This window comes from Entelurus aequoreus, linkage group LG10, assembly GCF_033978785.1.
Source record: "Entelurus aequoreus isolate RoL-2023_Sb linkage group LG10, RoL_Eaeq_v1.1, whole genome shotgun sequence".
Lineage (NCBI taxonomy): Eukaryota > Metazoa > Chordata > Actinopteri > Syngnathiformes > Syngnathidae > Entelurus > Entelurus aequoreus.
In genome coordinates this window covers 45,039,702-45,062,912 of record NC_084740.1, presented here as the reverse complement: position 1 = coordinate 45,062,912, position 23,211 = coordinate 45,039,702, and the positions used below count along the sequence as shown (strand labels likewise).

The 23,211-nt window shown below is 35.2% G+C and overlaps 1 protein-coding gene across 18 annotated transcripts in view; it reads right to left on the bottom strand.

The window, feature by feature from the left end:
- The window catches only part of tenm4 (teneurin transmembrane protein 4), a 312,747-nt gene that overhangs the window by 262,073 nt on the left and 27,463 nt on the right, over nt 1–23,211 (bottom strand). For all 18 annotated transcript variants that reach the window (XM_062060986.1, XM_062060970.1, XM_062060972.1 and 15 more), the window contains exons 2-3: nt 6,108–6,351; nt 2,757–3,020 (exon numbers count right to left, since the gene is read on the bottom strand). In XM_062060986.1, the coding sequence (XP_061916970.1) occupies nt 2,757–3,020; nt 6,108–6,330 (487 nt within the window). In that variant the 5' untranslated portion in view covers nt 6,331–6,351. The remainder of the gene's footprint in view (nt 1–2,756; nt 3,021–6,107; nt 6,352–23,211) is intronic.

Here is a 23,211-nt window from a genome sequence, read left to right as displayed (position 1 = left end):
TAAGTGTGTCTGCAGTCAGGCATGGAGGCAGTGTGCACGAGTGCTGCACCTCATAGATACTGTAAGTGTGTCTGCAGTCAGGCATGGAGGCAGTGTGCACGAGTGCTGCACCTCATAGATACTGTAAGTGTGTCTGCAGTCAGGCATAGAGGCAATGTGCATGAGTGCTGCACCTCATAGATACTGTAAGTGTGTCTGCAGTCAGGCATGGAGGTAGAGTGTTTATGAGTGCTGCACCTCATAGATACTGTAAGTGTGTCTGCAGTCAGGCATGGAGGCAGTGTGCACGAGTGCTGCACCTTATAGATATTGTAAGTGTGTCTGCAGCCAGGCATGGAGGCAGTGTGCACGAGTGCTGCACCTCATAGATACTGTAAGTGTGTCTGCAGTCAGGCATGGAGGCAGTGTGCATGAGTGCTGCACCTCATAGATACTGTAAGTGTGTCTGCAATCAGGATTGGAGGCAGTGTGCACGAGTGCTGCACCTCATAGATACTGTAAGTGTGTCTGCAGTCAGGCATGGAGGCAGTGTGCACGAGTGCTGCACCTCATAGATACTGTAAGTGTGTCTGCAGTCAGGCATAGAGGCAGTGTGCATGAGTGCTGCACCTCATAGATACTGTAAGTGTGTCTGCAGTCAGGCATGGAGGCAGTGTGCACGAGTGCTGCACCTCATAGATACTGTAAGTGTGTCTGCAGTCAGGCATGGAGGCAGTGTGCACAAGTGCTGCACCTCATAGATACTGTAAGTGTGTCTGCAGTCAGGCATGGAGGTAGAGTGTGCATGAGTGCTGCACCTCATAGATACTGTAAGTGTGTCTGCAGTCAGGCATGGAGGCAGTGTGCACGAGTGCTGCACCTCATAGATACTGTAAGTGTGTCTGCAGTCAGGCATGGAGGCAGTGTGCACGAGTGCTGCACCTCATAGATACTGTGAGTGTGTCTGCAGTCAGGCATGGAGGCAGTGTGCACGAGTGCTGCACCTCATAGATACTGTAAGTGTGTCTGCAGTCAGGCATGGAGGCAATGTGCATGAGTGCTGCACCTCATAGATACTGTAAGTGTGTCTGCAGTCAGGCATGGAGGTAGAGTGTGCACGAGTGCTGCACCTCATAGATACTGTAAGTGTGTCTGCAGTCAGGCATGGAGGCAGTGTGCACGAGTGCTGCACCTCATAGATACTGTAAGTGTGTCTGCAGTCAGGCATGGAGGCAGTGTGCACGAGTGCTGCACCTCATAGATACTGTAAGTGTGTCTGCAGTCAGGCATGGAGGCAGTGTGCATGAGTGCTGCACCTCATAGATACTGTAAGTGTGTCTGCAGTCAGGCATGGAGGTAGAGTGTGCACGAGTGCTGCACCTCATAGATACTGTAAGTGTGTCTGCAGTCAGGCATGGAGGCAGTGTGCACGAGTGCTGCACCTCATAGATACTGTAAGTGTGTCTGCAGTCAGGCATGGAGGCAGTGTGCACGAGTGCTGCACCTCATAGATACTGTAAGTGTGTCTGCAGTCAGGCATGGAGGCAGTGTGCATGAGTGCTGCACCTCATAGATACTGTAAGTGTGTCTGCAATCAGGATTGGAGGCAGTGTGCACGAGTGCTGCACCTCATAGATACTGTAAGTGTGTCTGCAGTCAGGCATGGAGGCAGTGTGCACGAGTGCTGCACCTCATAGATACTGTAAGTGTGTCTGCAGTCAGGCATGGAGGCAGTGTGCACGAGTGCTGCACCTCATAGATACTGTAAGTGTGTCTGCAGTCAGGCATGGAGGCAGTGTGCACGAGTGCTGCACCTCATAGATACTGTAAGTGTGTCTGCAGTCAGGCATGGAGGCAGTGTGCACGAGTGCTGCACCTCATAGATACTGTAAGTGTGTCTGCAGTCAGGCATGGAGGCAGTGTGCACGAGTGCTGCACCTCATAGATACTGTAAGTGTGTCTGCAGTCAGGCATGGAGGCAGTGTGCACGAGTGCTGCACCTCATAGATACTGTAAGTGTGTCTGCAGTCAGGCATGGAGGCAGTGTGCACGAGTGCTGCACCTCATAGATACTGTAAGTGTGTCTGCAGTCAGGCATGGAGGCAGTGTGCACGAGTGCTGCACCTCATAGATACTGTAAGTGTGTCTGCAGTCAGGCATGGAGGCAGTGTGCACGAGTGCTGCACCTCACCATCAAAGAGTGAATACAAATATTTATCATGCAACATCGCCTTATTCCTCTCAGACATGAATATGATCAAAGCAACACCTTCTTCCTCCGCGCTCGAGTGCACAGGCAACGATCTTGCTTCTCACTTGTGTTGAAATGCATCTTCAAATAAACCACAGCTTCTGGCGGCACTCATGCACACCACCACCAACCACCATGCTCCAGCGTAGACACGTTGAGCTTGCCATTCACTTGTGTTGGATTTCATCATTCAATAAAACACAGCTTTTGGCAGCACTCATGCACGCTCTCATTAACATGCTAGCCTGGAGACACAAATGGTTCTGCACGTTACGACCACCACCATGCTCAAATATCTTGTGTTGGCATTCATGTTACCCTCAGCTCCCGGCAGCACTCATGCACGCTACCATTCCCATGCATGACAATATAGACACAGTTATCTTAGATTTGATGTGTTGATGAACCGCAGTCCCCATCAGCACTCATGCACACCAGACATTGAAAGCATCATGTATACTTGCTGTACACGGACTACTCTAAAGTTGCAACATGACCTCATACACAGACGTACACGAAAGCTTACCGTTCTCCGTGTTGTCATGCTCGGTGTCGGTCAGTGTCAGGTTGGAGTTGGCCCGGCTAGAAAGACACGAGCTGCGACCCGACTTGGTGTTGCTCCGCCCCCACAGCCTGACGGCGTGCTCGGGTGACATGACGCCGTCCGTCTCCGTGTCGGAGCCCGCGCTGATAGAGTAGTCACGGTGCGGCATGCCTAGCTCGCCCCTGTAGCTCACGTGGTGAGGGAGGGCCTCGCCCACACCCAGGTCTCGGAAGGAGAAGTCGCCACCTGTGGAAGGTCAAGTTGACTTTGAGGAAGGTCAAGGTGACTCCCTAATGGACGTGTTACATGATGTCCTCCCTAATGGACATGTTACAAGATGTCCTCCTGAATGGACGTGTTACAATATGTCCTCCCTAATGGACGTGTTAAATGATGTCCTCCCTAATGGACGAGTTATTTGATGTCCTCTATAATGGACATGTTATATGAAGTCCTTTATAATGGACATGTTATATGATGTCCTTTATAATGGACATGTTACATTATTTCCTCTCTAATGGACATTTTACAAGATGTCCTTTATAATGGACATGCTACACGATGACCTCCCTAATGGACATGTTACATGATGTCCTTTATAATGGACGTGTTACATGACATCCTCCCTAATGGACGTGTTACAAGATGTCCTTTATAATGGACGTGTTACATGACATCCTACCTAATGGACGTGTTACATGATGTCCTTTATAATGGACATGTTACATTATGTCCTCCCTAATGGACACGTTACATGATGTCCTCCTGAATGGACGTGTTACAATATGTCCTCCCTAATGGACGTGTTACATGATGTCCTCCCTAAAGGACGAGTTATTTGATGTCCTCTATAATGGACATGTTATATGATGACCTTTATAATGGACATATTATATGATGTCCTTTATAATGGACATGTTACATTATTTCCTCCCTAATGGACATTTTACAAGATGTCCTTTATAATGGACATGCTACATGATGACCTCCCTAATGGACATGTTACATGATGTCCTTTATAATGGACGTGTTACATGACGTCCTCCCTAATGGATGTGTTACATGACATCCTCCCTAATGGACGTGTTACAAGATGTCCTTTATAATGGATGTGTTACATGACATCCTCCCTAATGGACGTGTTACATGATGTCCTTTATAATGGACATATTACATGATGTCCTCCCTAATGGACATGTTACATGATGTCCTTCCTAATGGACATGTTACATAATGTCCTTTATAATGGACGTGTTACATTATGTCCTCCCTAATGGACATGTTACATGATGTCCTTCCTAATGGACATGTTACATAATGTCCTTTATAATGGACGTGTTACATGACATCCTCCCTAATGGACATGTTACATGATGTCCTCCCTAATGGACGTGTTACATGATGTCCTTTATAATGGACATGTTACATAATGTCCTTTATAACGGACGTGTTACATGACGTCCTCCCTAACGGACGTGTTACATGACATCCTCCCTAGTGGACATGTTACATAATGTCCTTTATAATGGACGTGTTGAATGACGTCCTCCCTAATGGACGTGTTACATGACATCCTCCCTAATGGACGTGTTACATGATGTCCTTTATAATGGACATGTTACATTATGTCCTCCCTAATGGACATGTTACATGATGTCCTTCCTAATGGACATGTTACATAATGTCCTTTATAATGGACGTGTTACATGACATCCTCCCTAATGGACGTGTTACATGATGTCCTTTATAATGGACATGTTACATGACGTCCTCCCTAATGGACATGTTACATGATGTCCTTCCTAATGGGCATGTTACATAATGTCCTTTATAATGGACGTGTTACATGACATCCTCCCTAATGGACATGTTACATGATGTCCTCCCTAATGGATGTGTTACATATTGTCCTTTATAATGGACATGTTACATGATGTCCTTCCTAATAGACATGTTACATAATGTCCTTTATAATGGACGTGTTACATGACATCCTCCCTAATGGACATGTTACATGATGTCCTCCCTAATGGATGTGTTACATAATGTCCTTTATAATGGACATGTTACATGATGTCCTTCCTAATGGACATGTTACATAATGTACTTTATAATGGACGTGTTACATGACGTCCTCCCTAATGGATGTGTTACATGACGTCCTCCCTAATGGACATGTTACATGACGTCCTCCTTAAGGGACATGTTACATGATGTTTTTTATAATAATGGACATGTTACATGATGTCCTCCCTAATGGACATGTTACATAATGTCCTTTATAATGGACGTGTTACATGACGTCCTTTATAATGGAGATGTTACATGATGTCCTCCTTAATGGACATGTTACATGATGTCCTTTATAATGGACATGTTATATAATGTCCTTTATAATGGACGTGTTACATGACGTCCTCCCTAATGAACGTGTTACATGACGTCTTCCCTAATGGACATGTTACATGACGTCCTCCCTAATAGACATGTTACGTGATGTTTTTTTTATAATAATGGACATGTTACATAATGTCCTTTATAACGGACATGTTACATGATGTCCTCCCTAATGGACATGTTACATGATGTCCTTTATAATGGACATGTTACATGATGTCCTCCCTAATGGACATGTTACATGATGTCCTTTATAATGGACATGTTACATGATGTCCTTTATAATGGACGTGTTACATGACGTCCTCCCTAATAACGTGTTACATGACGTCTTCCCTAATGGACATGTTACATGATGTCCTCCCTAATGGACATGTTACATGATGTCCTTTATAATGGACATGTTACATAATGTCCTTTATAACGGACGTGTTACATGACGTCCTCCCTAACGGACGTGTTACATGACGTCCTCCCTAATGGACATGTTACATGATGTCCTCCCTAATGGACATGTTACATGATGTCCTCCCTAATGGACATGTTACATGATGTCCTTTATAATGGACATGTTACATGATGTCCTCCCTAATGGACATGTTACATGATGTCCTTTATAATGGACATGTTACATAATGTCCTTTATAACGGACGTGTTACATGACGTCCTCCCTAACGGACGTGTTACATGACGTCCTCTCTAATGGACATGTTAAATGATGTCCTTTATAACGGACGTGTTACATGACGTCTTCCCTAATGAACATGTTACTTGATGTCCTCCCTAACGGACGTGTTACATGACGTCCTCCCTAATGGACATGTTAAATGATGTCCTTTATAACGGACGTGTTACATGACGTCCTCCCTAATGGACATGTTTCATGATGTCCTTTATAATGGACATGTTACATGAGGGTCAGGACCCCAACAAACCTTGCCGGCCGTACTCGTCCACCTCGTGGTGCACCAGGTCCTTGACCCGGCTGCCGTAGTTGACCCTGGAGTCGTGGTCGAAGGCCTTGAGGGTCTCGGTAGAACTGTAGGACTTGGAGTTGGCTCTGCCGTCCTCGCTGTCGGCCGAGGAGCTGGTGTAGCGGCGCTCGGCGTCCTGTCTCGCCGTCAGCGAGCGGTAAGGTCGGCGCTCCTTCACCTCCATGACTCACACGTCTCAGAGCCTCTGTCACACAAATACATTTACTTTTATCCTCTGGGTTTGATTGATAACTAAAACATATTTTAAACATAATTAGAAATGTATACTTTTTGTTGTGAAAATGTTTTTGATTTTAAAACATATTTAGGATGTCGTCATGAACATTTCTACATTTGGAACTTGCCTAAACTAATCATCCTGCACTTTAAAATATTTACAAAACTGTTACAACTGGACTTCCTTTTTTATCCACAATATAAACCCCGCGACCCCAAAAGGGACAAGCGGTATAAAATGGATGGATGGATGGAATATATATTTGATCTTGTGATTTTCAAACAGTTTTAGGATTTGTCATAGATAGAAACATGTCTACAAACATAACTAGATTTAAATAACATTACAATAATTTTGTGACTAATAGAAATATATGTACAAACATTAAAATAACATTAAATCATCATCATCATCATCATCATCATCATTATAATAATAATAATAATAATAATAATAATAATAATAATAATAATAATAATAATAATCAATCTGTGACAAATAAAAACATATATAGAAAAATAAACAGATTCAAAGAACAATAATCACAATAATAATAATAATAATAATAATAATAATAATAATAATAATAATAACAACAAGTTAAATATATGCCTAATAGAAACACATCTAAAAACATAAACAGTTTAAATAATAATAATAATAATAATAATAATAATAATAATAATAATAATAATAACACGTTAAATCTATGCCTAATAGAAACACATATAAAACATAAACAGATTAAAATAATAATAATAATAATAATAATAATAATAATACAAATAATAAATGCTTAACAGAAACATATCTAAAAACAGAAACAGGTTAAAATAATAATAATAATAATAATAATAATAATAATACAAATATTAAATGCCTAATACAAACATATCTAAAAACATAAAGAGGTTAAAATAATAATAATAATAATAATAATAATAATAATAATAACAATACAAATATTAAATGCCTAATAGAAACATATCTAAAAACATAAATAGGTTAAAATAATAATAATAATAATACAAATATTAAATGCCTAATAGAAACATATCTAAAAACATTAATAGGTTAAAATAATAATAATAATAATAATAATAATAATAATAATAATAATAATAATAATAATAATAATAATAATAATAATAATACAAATATTAAATGCCTAATAGAAACATATATAAAAACATAAACAGGTTAAAGTAATAATAATAATAATAATAATAATAATAATAATAATAATAATAATAATAATAATAATAATAATAATAATACAAATATTAAATGCCTAATAGAAACATATCTAAAAACATAAATAGGTTAAAATAATAATAATAATAATAATAATAATAATAATAATAATAATAATAATAATACAAATATTAAATGCCTAATAGAAACATATCTAAAACATAAACAGGTTAAAATAATAATAATAATAATAATAATAATAATAATAATAATAATACAAATATTAAATGCCTAATAGAAACATATCTAAAAACATAAACAGTTTAAATAATAATAATAATAATAATAATACAAATATTAAATGCCTAATAGAAACATATCTAAAAACATTAATAGGTTAAAATAATAATAATAATAATACACATATTAAATGCCTAATAGAAACATATCTAAAAACATAAACAGGTTAAAATAATAATAATAATAATAATAATAATAATAATAATAATAATACAAATGTTTAATGCCTAATAGAAACATATCTAAAAACATAAACAGTTTAAATAATAATAATAATAATAATAATAATAATAATAATACAAATATTAAATGCCTGATAGAAACATATCTAAAAACATAAACAGGTTAAAATAATAATAATAATAATAATAATAATAATAATAATAATACAAATATTAAATGCCTAATAGAAACATATCTAAAAACATAAACAGTTTAAATAATAATAATAATAATAATAATAATAATAATAATAATAATAATAATAATAATACAAATATTAAATGCCTAATAGAAACATATCTAAAAACATAAACAGTTTAAATAATAATAATAATAATAATAATAATACAAATATTAAATGCCTAATAGAAACATATCTCCATACAGAACATAAAGAGGTTACAATGTGAAAGAGCGCTAACAGGAAGTTGGTCGCACGCTAACAGGAAGTTGGTCGCATGCGATGAGAAAAAAGCTTGGCGTGTTTTATTGAGGACAAAAAGGAGAAAATGCAAAGTTTTTATTTCAGATGATTTTGCTGCACTAAAAAGCAACATTGTGCCGTTTGTGTTGTCACTGACAGCTGAAAAGAGGCAGTGATTAATGAGGGGGCGGGGCCTTGTGAGGCTCGGGGCCAGGCGGGGGCGCAGGACTCCGCCCACTTTGCAACAGCGGGAGGTCTTCATCTGTCCCATGCTTTTGTTAGCGTTCAACAACATGCTAATGTCAGCTAGCTAGAGTTTGCACAATGTTTGTAAAGCGTATGTGAGACACAATATTGTCACAGTTTCCTTTTCACGCCAACAAAGTTTGTGGCTGAAAGTTCATAGGAAAACTAAAAGGGATGAATAATAAACTGTGTTCATAAATAGAGAAGTTGAAAACGTTGTCATGCAGAGATTTCAACTCCATTAACTTATACACGCTATATAAATCTAATCCATTATTATTATTATTATTATTAACTTGTGCAATAAGAGAATATTTATTCAGGTAGAAATATCACAGATCACATGAGCAAACATCTTTCACCATGAAAGTGAGATCCAAACAATCCTTATTTTGAGTTAACAAAGCGTAAAACTGGAATAAAAACCTGGAAGTGTAGCTCCTCCTCTGAATGCAAGTGCTCCTACAGCACGAATACCAATTCTGTATTCCTATAAAATATAAAATCTGGCGAGACACCAACATCTTTTTTAAAAGAGTGTTTAAGTCCTTTTTGTGTTGAGCTGTTTAAAAAAAGCATAATATTAAAAACATTTATTAAAGCAAACTAATTGTCCAGTCATGTCAAAATAAACTACAACATTCCCGCGTAAATGTTGATGGGCCTGCTATCTGTGCCCTGGACTTCTGGCCGGACTTATTAGATGGTGCCGACTGTCTGAATCCGTAAGGTGCAGGTGTAACGGATAAAAATGAGCCACAGAGCTAGCCTAAATAAGTAGCATGTTTACATAAAAATGCTAACAGAGCATGTGTGCTAACGATAGCATGATAACAGTCAGCATGTTTCATATACAAAGTTATATGACTCAAAGGCGTGTGGCTGCGGAAATAGAAAAAAAAAGTGTAAAATTAAATGAAAAAGTTAGCAAGCCTAAGTTAGCTTGCTAGCATGCTATGGTTTGCATGCTAACAGTTAACAAGTGTCACATACCAAGTAATATTACTCTGGGCTAATCGGTAACAAAAGTAGCTCAACAAGTTAGCATGCTAATGTAAGCATGCTAGCAAGCCAACATGAGCATGATAATAGTTAGCTTGTGTTACATACCAAGTTATATGACTCTGAGGTGTATGGCTGGGGAATTAGAGGGGGAAAAGGTAGCACTTTAATGTTAGCATGCTAATGTTTGCATGCTAACAGTTTACAAGTGCCACGTACCAAGTTATACGACTCTGGGATAATCGGTTGCAAAATTAGCTCGAAAAGTTAGCGTGCTAATTTTAGCACGCTAGCAAGCTAATGGTAGCATGCGATCAGTTAGCATGTGTCACATACCAAGTTATATGACTGTAAGGTGGATGGCTGTGTAAGTAGAGAAAAAACGTAAAGTTAGCTAAAAAGGTAGCATGTTCATATTAAAATGTTAGCATGCTAATATTAGCATGCTAACAGTTAACAAGTGTCACATATGAAGTTATATGACTCTAGGGTAAACGGTTGCAAAATTAGCTCAAAAAGGTAGCACTTTAATGTTAGCTAACTGCTAGCAAACTTGTGAGAATGTTAGCTTTTTTGCTAGCGTATCTCATATTAGCATGCTAACGTTTAATGCTAGCTTTTTTGCTACTTTCTGTGTCTACACCAACAAATACTGTATTTTGGTATTTCTTCTTACCCAGTCATGTGCTAGCTTCTTAACGTTAGCGTGCTAGCATGCTAACATTAGCATGGCTACGTTTCCAGCTTATTTGACGCATTTTTGTGTAATTCCGCAGCCAAACACCTTAGAGTTATATAACTTGAAATGTGACACGTGTTAACTGCTAACGTGCTAATGATAGCATGATAGCACGCTAACATCAAAGTGCTAACTTTTTTTGTGCAAATTTTTACGATTTTTGTGTGTAATTCCGCAGCCTGATGTAATTAATGAAGCTGTCAATATTACACACTGACAGGAGTTGATGTAGGATTGCTTTAAAAACTTCATGTGTGATTATGGGCAAACGCTTTGAGGAGCAAACGAGACCTTTCCGATGGTGTAACACATGTGGGGGTTCGTTTGCCGGTTTGTTTCGTAGTAGACAAAAGGTGGGTTTTTTTTTGTTCGTGAATAGGGTTGCCATGGTGACACGAAATGTCCCCACTTCAGAATACGGCCATTGACGCAAACAAGACCTTTCCGACAGTATAAATGTGTGGGGGTTCGTTGGCCGGTTTGTCTCGTATTAGACAAAGTAGGCTGGCCCATTTTTGCAAAAGCAATTGGCGCATATTTTGATTTAATCGTGAATAGCGTCGCCATGGTAACCTGAAATGTTCCTAATTTAAGATACATCCAAAGCTGGAAAGTAGACCTTTTTCCGACGGTATAACATATGTGGGGGTTCGTCTCGTATTAGACCAAAGCGCCATACCTAATCAATAGGCCCATTTTTTGGTTTTTCGTGAATAACGTTGCCATGGTAACACGAAATGTTCTGCAGTTGTTCTTCATAACAACTACAGAACAAGTGTGTATTAAATGACATCAATTGAAAGATGTTTGGGGACAATTCAACAATTGAAGTGATGGCTGTCTCAGAAACATGATGGATCATGAAGAAGGAAACTGGAACAATACCAACAACTATTGATGAATACCAACAACTATTGATGATGAATACCAACAACTATTGATGATGAAGAAGGAAACTGGAAGAATACCAACAACTAAACCAACTTAGGTGACAATACAAACATGACGTTTGCTCTCCATAATATTGTACAATGTATACGCTTTAAGATGTGTCATGGAAAAAGCAAAACTGTATTAATCATCTGCATATAAATAATTATCTAATGGATATAAATAATTATCTGCATATAAATAATTATCTGCATATAAATAATCATCTGCATATAAATAATTATCTAATGCATATAAATAATTATCTGCATATACTGTAAATAATCATCTGCATGTAAATAATTATCTGCATATAAATAATCATCTGCATATACTGTAAATAATCATATGCATGTAAATAATTATCTGCATATACATAATCATCTGCATATACTGTAAATAATCATCTGCATGTAAATAATCATCTGCATATAAATACTTATCTGCATATAAATAATTATCTGCATATACGTAATTATCTGCATATAATTAATCATCTGCATTTAAATAATCATCTGCATATAAATAATGATCTGCATATAAATAATCATCTGCATTAAAATAATTATCAGCATATAAATAATTATCTGCATATAAATAATCATCTGCACATAAATAATCATCTGCATATAAATAATCATCTGCATATAAATAATTATCTGCATATAAATAATCATCTGCATATAAATAATCATCTGCATATAAATAATTATCTGCATGTAAACAATAATCTGCATATAAATAATCATCTGCATTTAAATAATCATCTGCATATAAATAATTATCTGCATATAAATAATTATCTGCATATACATAATTATCTGCATATAAATAACCATCTGCATATAAATAATCATCTGCATCTAAATAATCATCTGCATATAAATAATTATCTGCATATAAATAATCATCTGCATATAAATAATCATCTGCATATACATAATTATCTGCAGATAAATAATTATCTGCATATACATAATTATCTGCATATAAATAATCATCTGCATATAAATAATTATCTGCATATAAATAATCATCTGCATATAAATAATTATCTGCATATAAATAATCATCTGCATATAAATAATCATCTGCATATAAACAATGATCTGCATATAAATAATTATCTGCATATAAATAATCATCTGCATATAAATAATCATCTGCATATAAATAATTATCTGCATATAAACAATAATCTGCATATAAATAATCATCTGCATATAAATAATCATCTGCATATAAATAATTATCTGCATATAAATAATTATCTGCATATACATAATTATCTGCATATAAATAATCATCTGCATATAAATAATCATCTGCATATAAATAATTATCTGCATATAAATAATCATCTATATATAAATAATCATCTGCATATACATAATTAACTGCATATAAATAATCATCTGCATATAAATAATTATCTGCATATAAATAGTCATCTGCATATAAATAATTATCTGCATATAAATAATCATCTGCATATAAATAATTATCTGCATATAAATAATCATCAGCATAAAAATAATCATCTGCATACAAACAATAATCTGCATATAAATAATCATCTGCATATAAACAATTATCTGCATATAAACAATAATCTGCATATAAATAATAATCTGCATATAAATAAGCATCTGCATATAAATAATTATCTGCATATAAATAATCATCTGCATATAAATAATTATCTGCATATACATAAATATCTGCATATAAATAATCATCTGCATATAAATAATCATCTGCATATAAATAATTATCTGCATACAAATAATCATCTGCATATAAATAATTATCTGCATATAATTAATTATCTGCATATACATAATTATCTGCATATAAATAAGCATCTGCATATAAATAATCATCTGCATATAAATAATTATCTGCATGTAAACAATAATCTGCATATAAATAATTATCTGCATATAAATAATCATCTGCATATAAATAATTATCTGCATATAAACAATAATCTGCATATAAATAATTATTTGCATATAAATAATCATCTGCATATAAATAATTATCTGCATATAAACAATAATCTGCATATAAATAATCATCTGCATATAAATAATCATCTGCATATAAATAATTATCTGCATATAAATAATCATCTGCATACAAATAATCATCTGCATATACACAATTATCTGCATATGAATAATTATCTGCATATAAATAATCATCTGCATATAAATAATCATCTGCATATAAATAATTATCTGCATATAAATAATTATCTGCATATACATAATTATCTGCATATAAATAATCATCTGCATATAAATAATCATCTGAATATAAATAATTATCTGCTTATAAATAATCATCTGCATATAAATAATTATCTGCATATACATAATTATCTGCATATAAATAATCTTCTGCATATAAATAATCATCTGCATATAAATAATCATCTGCATATAAATAATTATCTGCATATAAATAATCATCTGCATATAAATAATTACCTGCATATACATAATTATCTGCATATAAATAATCATCTGCATATAAATAGTCATCTGCATATAAATAATTATCTGCATATAAATAATCATCTGCATATAAATAATCATCTGCATATAAATAATCATCTGCATGTAAACAATCATCTGCATATAAATAATCATCTGCATATAAATAATCATCTGCATATAAATAATTATCTGCATATAAAAAATAATCTGCATATAAATAATTATCTGCATATAAATAATCATCTGCATGTAAATAATTATCTGCATATAAATAATTATCTGCATATAAATAATCATCTGCATATAAATAATTATCTGCATATAAATAATCATCTGCATATAAATAATTATCTGCATATAAATAATCATCTGCATATACATAATTATCTGCATGTAAATAATCATCTGCATATAAATAATCATCTGCATATAAACAATCATCTGCATATAAATAATTATCTGCATATAAATAATCATCTGCATATAAATAATCATCTGCATATAAATAATTATCTGCATATAAATAATCATCTGCATATAGATAATTATCTGCATATAAATAATTATCTGCATATACATAATTATCTGCATATAAACAATCATCTGCATATAAATAATTATCTGCATATAAACAATAATCTGCATATAAATAATTATCTGCATATAAATAATCATCTGCATATAAATAATCATCTGCATATAAATAATTATCTGCATATAAACAATAATCTGCATATAAATAATTATCTGCATATAAATAATCATCTGCATATAAATAATTATCTGCATATAAATAATTATCTGCATATAAATAATCATCTGCACATAAATAATTATCTGCATATAAATAATCATCTGCATATAAATAATTATCTGCATATAAATAATCATCTGCATATACATAATTATCTGCATGTAAATAATCATCTGCATATAAATAATCATCTGCATATAAACAATCATCTGCATATAAATAATTATCTGCATATAAATAATCATCTGCATATAAATAATTATCTGCATATAAATAATTATCTGCATATAAATAATCATCTGCATATAAATAATTATCTGCATATAAATAATTATCTGCATATACATATATATCTGCATATAAATAATCATCTGCATATAAATAATCATCTGCATATAAATAATTATCTGCATATAAATAATCATCTGCATATAAATAATTATCTGCATATAAATAATCATCTGCATATAAATAATCATCTGCATATAAACAATCATCCGCATATAAATAATTATCTGCATATAAATAATCATCTGCATATACATAATTATCTGCATATAAATAATCATCTTTATATAAATAATTATCTGCATATAAATAATCATCTTTATATAAATAATTATCTGCATATAAATAATCATCTGCATATAAATAATCATCTGCATATAAATAATTATCTGCATATAAATAAACATCTGCATATAAATAATTATCTGCATATAAATAATTATCTGCATATGTAGAACATGAAGTCACCCGTGGAAAGGTTTGACAACTGGATTAAGGCAACATTTACTGAGTTAGTTTCTTGTGTGGCAACTTAAACGTAGACCTCCTCAACCCCAGTAAGACTATTGATGACTTTACAGACGCGTATGAGAAAACACAAGTCACTGTGCCACACTTATTGATAGTATGACTTTGACAAGTGGATACCTGACATCAATGATGGTCGCCCAGTTTCCATAATGGATGATGGAAACTCCAGGAAGAGGAAGAAAAAGACTACGTGCAGAGAAAAGCATGAACGGTTGTAAGAATGAGCTGAGCCAACAACATAGGGACCGTGTGCAGGGTGACAATGATGGAGATCAGGGCTCCAAACCCTAACTAACCAACCAGCTAAATACTGGAAACCGTGAACATTGCTCCAAAGTACAGATTTTGTGTTGATTTATTGAGCATACAAAACTAAACATTGACTTTTGCAAAGGCAGTAATGTATAATAAAACAATGCGGCAGCTAAAGAAGGACTTCCATGTTCATTTTCTCTTTGTATATACAGTATACACTACATATATATATACAGCTGGTTTTACTACAACCCCTGCTCTGACGTAAAACAACTCACGTCTATTATAGGATGAACAAATATACTACAGTATTAAGACTATATAAACAGTTAACTTCTACAGCTGGTATGCCCAAAGTGCGACACAGGGGCCATATGTGGCCCTTGACTCGATTGTCATTGGCTCTAGGCACATTACAAAAAACTAAAAATTGGGAAAACGGCAAAAAACACAAAAGATAACAACACAAAGTTTTGTCTTTAAAACACAACAAAATAAAATGATATAAGCAAATAATAATAAAATAAAAAAATATATATATATATATGTGTATATATATATATATGTGTACATACATATATATATATATATATATATATATATATATATATATATATATATATATATATATATATATATATATATATATATATATATATATATATATATATATATATATATATATATATATACACTTTTTTTCCACAAAAAATACATACATGCATACTGCAGCAATCAAAGATGGATGACAAAACTATAATAAAAATACAATATATAAAATATTTATTAGACAAATATCAATAAAGGCAGAAAAGAAAAGGTATAAGAACAAACTAAGCAGCATGCTAGCATAGTACGTATATAACATTTTAATTTTATAAGAACAGGTGTGTATGTGCACCAAAGTGTACTGTATATTGTATTTTATATATTTTGTATTGTATATTGAATATTAATAACACAATTATTAACAAAGGCGGAAAAGAAAAGGTATAAGAACAAACTAAGCAGCATGCTAGCATAGTAAGTATTTAACATTTATAAATTTGATGATAGCAGGTGTGTGTGTGTGTGTGTGTGTGTGTGCACCAAAAGTGTAATGTATATTTAATTGTATACATTTTGTATTGTATAATGCAGACCTGGGCATTCTGCGGCCCGCGGGCCGCATACGGCCCTTTGTGCGTCCCTGTCCGGCCCGCGTGAGGCCAATTATAAATTACAAAATAAATTTAAAAAAGTATCTATGTCGAGTGTGCAATACAACGGTGCTGCTTTTGTTTTGAAAATCGTTATTAGTATTACTTCCGTGTGGACGTATGCGTGATTGTGAGTGAATGTGAACAACTGCAATTACAAAATAAAGTTGAAAAAACATCTATGTCCTGCGCGCAATACAACTGTGCTGCTTTTATTTTGAAAAGTATTATTTATGGGGGTGTGTCCGTGTGTAACCTGCGAGTGAAGGTGCACATGCAGCGACAAGTGATGGACGGTTTACACCCGAGACGCCAAAAAGAGAAAAGTTGATGAGGAATGCCGTGTTTTCAACAAGACATGAACTGCAAAGCAACGTCCCCTCACCTAAGGTGCGTGCCTGCGCAATTGCGCACTGCTCAAGCGTCCGCTGCGCGCAGCAAGTATATATGCCGCGCACCAAATCAAATCCCATCTGAATTATAAACAAAATAAACATATTTATTCTATGGAATTTTGCAATGCAACTTTGAGTGACAGTGACAACAAGCGGCCCTAATGGTGTTCGTCAACACCGTTCAATTGAACACCGTTCAATTATTGTAACGTCTATCGAGATGCTTCGAGGACAGGAATTATATCGATCACTTTATTGAACAAAACTGTTTATATTCGGACATAACCACACCAAAAACATGAGTAAAACAATTATATCTGGAAAAACTAGTCATTTTCTGCCGTACAAACCAGGCCAAAACCAACTTGTCATCTGTCACCAACACGCATAGCACTAAACCACTGGTGCGTTTATGGCCACACAAAAAGTCGGACAACTCAAACACCACACAAAGTTACACTATGACTCCTCAGTCATACGTGTGCTTATTTTACTGTCATTTATTATTCATGTTAATTTATATATATTAGTCATGGAATGCTGTTACACACACTATGTTGAAGTATTACTATTATTATTATTATTATTATTATTTATCTTACGGTATATATCAAAAATAATATTGAGCAAAATTTAATTGAAATATTGTCGATGTGGCCCTCCAGCAGTGCTCGGGTAGCTCATGCGGCCCCCGGTAAAAATTAATTGCCCACCCCTGGTATAATGTATATTGAATATTTATAACACAATTATCATTAGGGCAGAAAATAAAAGGTATAAGAACAAACTAAGCAGCATGCTAGTATAGTCCGAAAGTCTGTGAACATTGCTCCAAAGTACTGATTTTGTGTTGATTTATTGTGCATACAAAAGTAAACATTGACATGTGCAAAGCAGTAAACGATGCAGCAGTCAAAGAAGGACTTCCCTGTTCCTCTCCTCTTCATCACCTGCCAGGTGAACAGCTGGTTTTACTACAACCCGACGTAAGACAACTCACGTCTATTATGTAACCATAGGATGAACAAATATACTACAGTACTAATACTACAGTGGCCATAAACAGTTCACTTCTACAGCCCTCGACACATCACAAAAAAACAAAAAATTGGGAAAACGGCAAAAAACATGAGTAATAACTGCACAAAGCTTTGTCTTTAAAACACAACAAAAGTAAATGATATCTGCATATAATTTAAACAATACAAAATGATATATATATTATATATAAAACATTTTTTCCACAAATACATAGATATAAACTGCAACAATGAACGATGGATGACATAGTAAAAATACATTGTATTGAATATATCCCGGACAAGCCCCCAAATGTCAAAAAATTTCCCTTGTGGATCATTAAAGTTTGTCTAAGTCTCTAAAGGCATGAAAGAAAAGGTATGAGAACGAACTAAGCAGCATTGTAGCATAGTAAGCATATAATATTTATATTTTATGAGAGCAGCTGTGTGTGTGTGTGTGTGTGTGTGTGTGTGTGTGTGTGTGTGTGTGTGTGTGTGTGTGTGTGTGTGTGTGTGTGTGTGTGTGTGTGTGTGTGTGTGTGTGTGTGCGTGCGTGCGTGCGTGCGTGCGTGCGTGCGTGCGTGCACCAAAGTGACAAAAAGCAGGCGGCAGGAAAAAGAAGAAGAAAGAAAGTTGATTGGCTGACAAAAAGTGTTTATTTAGACGGGCAGTGAAAAATGTTGCTGGAATGAAGATGCTAATCGTGTTCTTTTCTTCCCCAGAAGAAGGTTCCTCCTCCACAAGACCTTATCTGGCCATGGGCTGGAGGACAAAAGAGTTGATGGATGGCCTGTTGTGTTTTTCACACAAGGTGCACGCTCAGCACTTTTCACCAGCATTGTCCACTTGTGAGGAAAGTGACTACTCAGCACTAATTACAATCTTTGTCACCTCACCAAATATCAATGATTAACACACTGAATGGGAGTATAGGTCTGGGCTTCTCTGCTTAGGCTGCTGCCCCCGTGGCCCCACCTCGGATAATCAGAAGAAGATGGATGGATGGATGGATCATTGTACTGCATATCCTTTTGTGATTACAATATTATTTTCTTTGGATTATGTGAAGTGATTTTGAAGTATTATATACATAACATGAACTGTCATTATTATTATTACCAAATATGCTGATCTGCACATTCATATATAAAATATCACACAAGAATCCACCAATCTATGGAAATACATTCATCATAATATCTAGTATATTGTTCATATTTGTTTATTATATATATATATATATATATATATATATATATATATATATATATATATATATATATATATATATATATATATACATATATATATATATATATGTATACATGTGCTATATACATTTTATTCATATAACTAATATTTCAGAATTAAAATAATGTATAATTTTCTTTATAAATTATATATAAATACCAATGATAAATAAATTATATATATATATATATATATATATATATATATATATATATATATATATATATATATATATATATATATATATATATATATATATATATATATATATATATATATATATATATATATACACATATATATATATATATATATATAAGGTCCAAGGTCAATGCAATAAAAATGTAAAATAATAATGTGTGTAGTAGTTTGTTCAACTGATTATTATTTAAAATATGAACTATAGTTTAATTGTGTTTAGTTTATTATTTAAAACTGTGTTTTCTTCATAGGTCATTATTTTAGAGTATTTTACAGTTTACGTGTCTTTTGTCAGGACTTGGTTCCTGGCATGGATGGTTCTCCCAGAAGGCAAAGGAAAGTTGGCGCGGGCCAGACGTGAATTTGTATACATGATTTATTTTGACACTAATAAACTACAAAAAAAAGGAAGTAAACAAAAGGCGCTCACAGTGGAGGTAAAAAACTTGACTAGGAAAACAAAAGACGCGCACAAAGGCGGAAATACAAAACTTGGTAATAAACACAAAACTTGCACAAATGCAGAAACTATGAACAATTAAACAAAAACACTAGCTGTGGCATAAATGAACAAAACTTACTTGGCAAAGAACTGTGACATGACATGAAGCAGAGTGCTGAAATAGTGTGAGGACGCCAGGACGAACAACAGAAACAGACAGATTTAAATAGTGACGTGATCAGTGAAAACAGGTGCGTGACTCGAGATGTGAAACAGGTGCGTGACAAGACAGGTGAAAACTAATGGGTGACCATGGAAACCAAACCAAACAAGGAAGTGCAACCAGGAACTAAAAAGAGTCCAAAAAACAACCACATGGCCAAAACAAAAACATGAACAGACATGACATCTTTATTGTCTAGTGGTTATTGTATGTATTTGAGGAAATAATTCAGACTCAGTGCAGCTATGAATATTTGCAAAAATGGATGTTAGATCATCAAGTTTGTGCCAATCATTTTCAGACAGAAAGTAGTAAAAATGTTCAGCATGATAAATACATATTTGATATTGCTAATGCTAACTGCTAATGCTAAGCCTGCTACACATTAGCGGAGAGTTCTGCAAAAGTGGATAACGCTAAAGCGCTTGTGGCTAATCTGTCAGATCCCTGCTGGTGTGGCCCCCCTCTGGTGTGACCCCCCTCTGGTGTGGCCCCCTGCTGGGCCTGCTGGCTCTCATCCTCACTTCCTGGCTAAGAAAAAAGCGTCCAGGAAACGGGAAGGAGACGAACGCAATGTAAACGCTAACAAGTGCAAGCCATGGATCTGGCAATTAGCAGCGTGAGCGAGACCATTCAGCACAACAAATCCTTCTCTTCACACGCCGTCATGAACTTTTTTTAAGTGGAGACAAAAAGGAAGACAAGAACGCTCGTTGTTTGCGTTTTGGAGAAGAAGAGAAATCATTATTAGTTTCATCCCCGACAGTCTTCTATTTTTAGCAAGTTTGGAGCAAATACATCTTCAAAATGTAATGCATTATAGTTACTTGTTTACTTTCCAAAAATGTAATTAAATACTAACAAAATTACTATTTAATAAATGTAATCAGATACAGCGTCCGCATTACTGAAGACGCTGCACCGATCCGCCTGTCCATCTCACCATCCACTCTTCCCTCACTCGTGAACAAGACTCCGAGGTACTTGAACTCCTCCACTTGGGGCAGGGTCTCCTCCCCAACCCGGAGATGGCACTCAACCCTTTCACGGGCGAGAACCATGGACTCGGACTTGGAGGTGCTGATTCCCATCCCAGTCGCTTCACACTCGGCTGCGAACCGATCCAGTGAGAGCTGAAGATCCTGGCCAGATGAAGCCATCAGGACCACATCATGTGCAAAAAGCAGAGACCTAATCCTGCAGCCACCAAACCAGATCCCCTCAACTCTCAATTCTGTCCATAAAAGTTCTGAACAGAATGGGTGACAAAGGGCAGCCTTGGTGGAGTCCAACCCTCATTGGAAACGTGTCCGACTTACCACCGGCATAGCGGACCAAGCTCTGACACTGATCATACAGGGAGTGGACTAAGCTCTGACACTGATCATACAGGGAGTGGACTAAGCTCTGACACTGATCATACAGGGAGTGGACTAAGCTCTGACACTGATCATACAGGGAGCGGACTAAGTTCTGACACTGATCATACAGGGAGGGGACTAAGTTCTGACCCTGATCATACAGGGAGTGGACTAAGCTCTGACACTGATCATACAGGGAGTGGACTAAACTCTGACACTGATCATACAGGGAGCGGACTAAGTTCTGACACTGATCATACAGGGAGTGGACTAAGCTCTGACACTGATCATACAGGGAGCGGACTAAGTTCTGACACTGATCATACAGGGAGTGGACTAAGCTCTGACACTGATCATACAGGGAGCGGACTAAGTTCTGACACTGATCATACAGGGAGTGGACCAAGCTCTGACACTGATCATACAGGGAGCGGACCAAGCTCTGACACTGATCATACAGGGAGTGGACCAAGCTCTGACACTGATCATACAGGGAGCGGACCAAGCTCTGACACTGATCATACAGGGAGTGGACCAAGCTCTGACACTGATCATACAGGGAGTGGACTAAGTCCTGACACTGATCATACAGGGAGTGGACTAAGTTCTGACACTGATCATACAGGGAGCGGACCAAGCTCTGACACTGATCATACACGGAGTGGACCGCCACAATCAGACAGTCCGATACCCCATACTCTCTGAGCACTCCCCACAGGACTTCTTTTTTTTATATTTGGAAATAACATGATAGACATTTCTGTGTATATGAAAACAACATACAAAATTATATTTTGTGTCAAATACAATACAAATACATTTTTGGCAAAAAATACATGTTTTTTGTTCAGAAGGACCAATAAAAGCTCCAGTTTCAAATAATCTGAATGTTCTGTCAGTTATTTAGTGGTTCAGGCTTTAAAGACATTGAACCTGCTTCCATGGCTGTAGTCTCCTTGTCCACAAACCGGCTATTGTAGGACTGTCACTTCAATCCTGGTTTTGTTGTTCATTATTCCCCCATAGTAGTAGTAGTGGTAGTAGTAGTAGTAGTAGTAGTAGTAGTAGTAGTAGTAGTAGTACTAGTTGTAGTAGTAATGGTAGTAGTAATGGTAGTAGTAATAATAGTAGTAGTAGTGGTAGTAATAGTAGTAGTAATTATAGTAGTAGTAATAACAATAGTAGTAATAGTAGTAGTAGTAGTAGTTGTAGTAGTAGTAGTAGTAATAGTTGTAGTAGTAATAGTAGTAGTAGTAGTAGTAGTGGTAGTAGTAGTAGTACTAGTAGTAGTAGTAGTAGTGGTAGTAGTAGTAATAGCTATAGTAGTAGTACTATTAGTAGTAG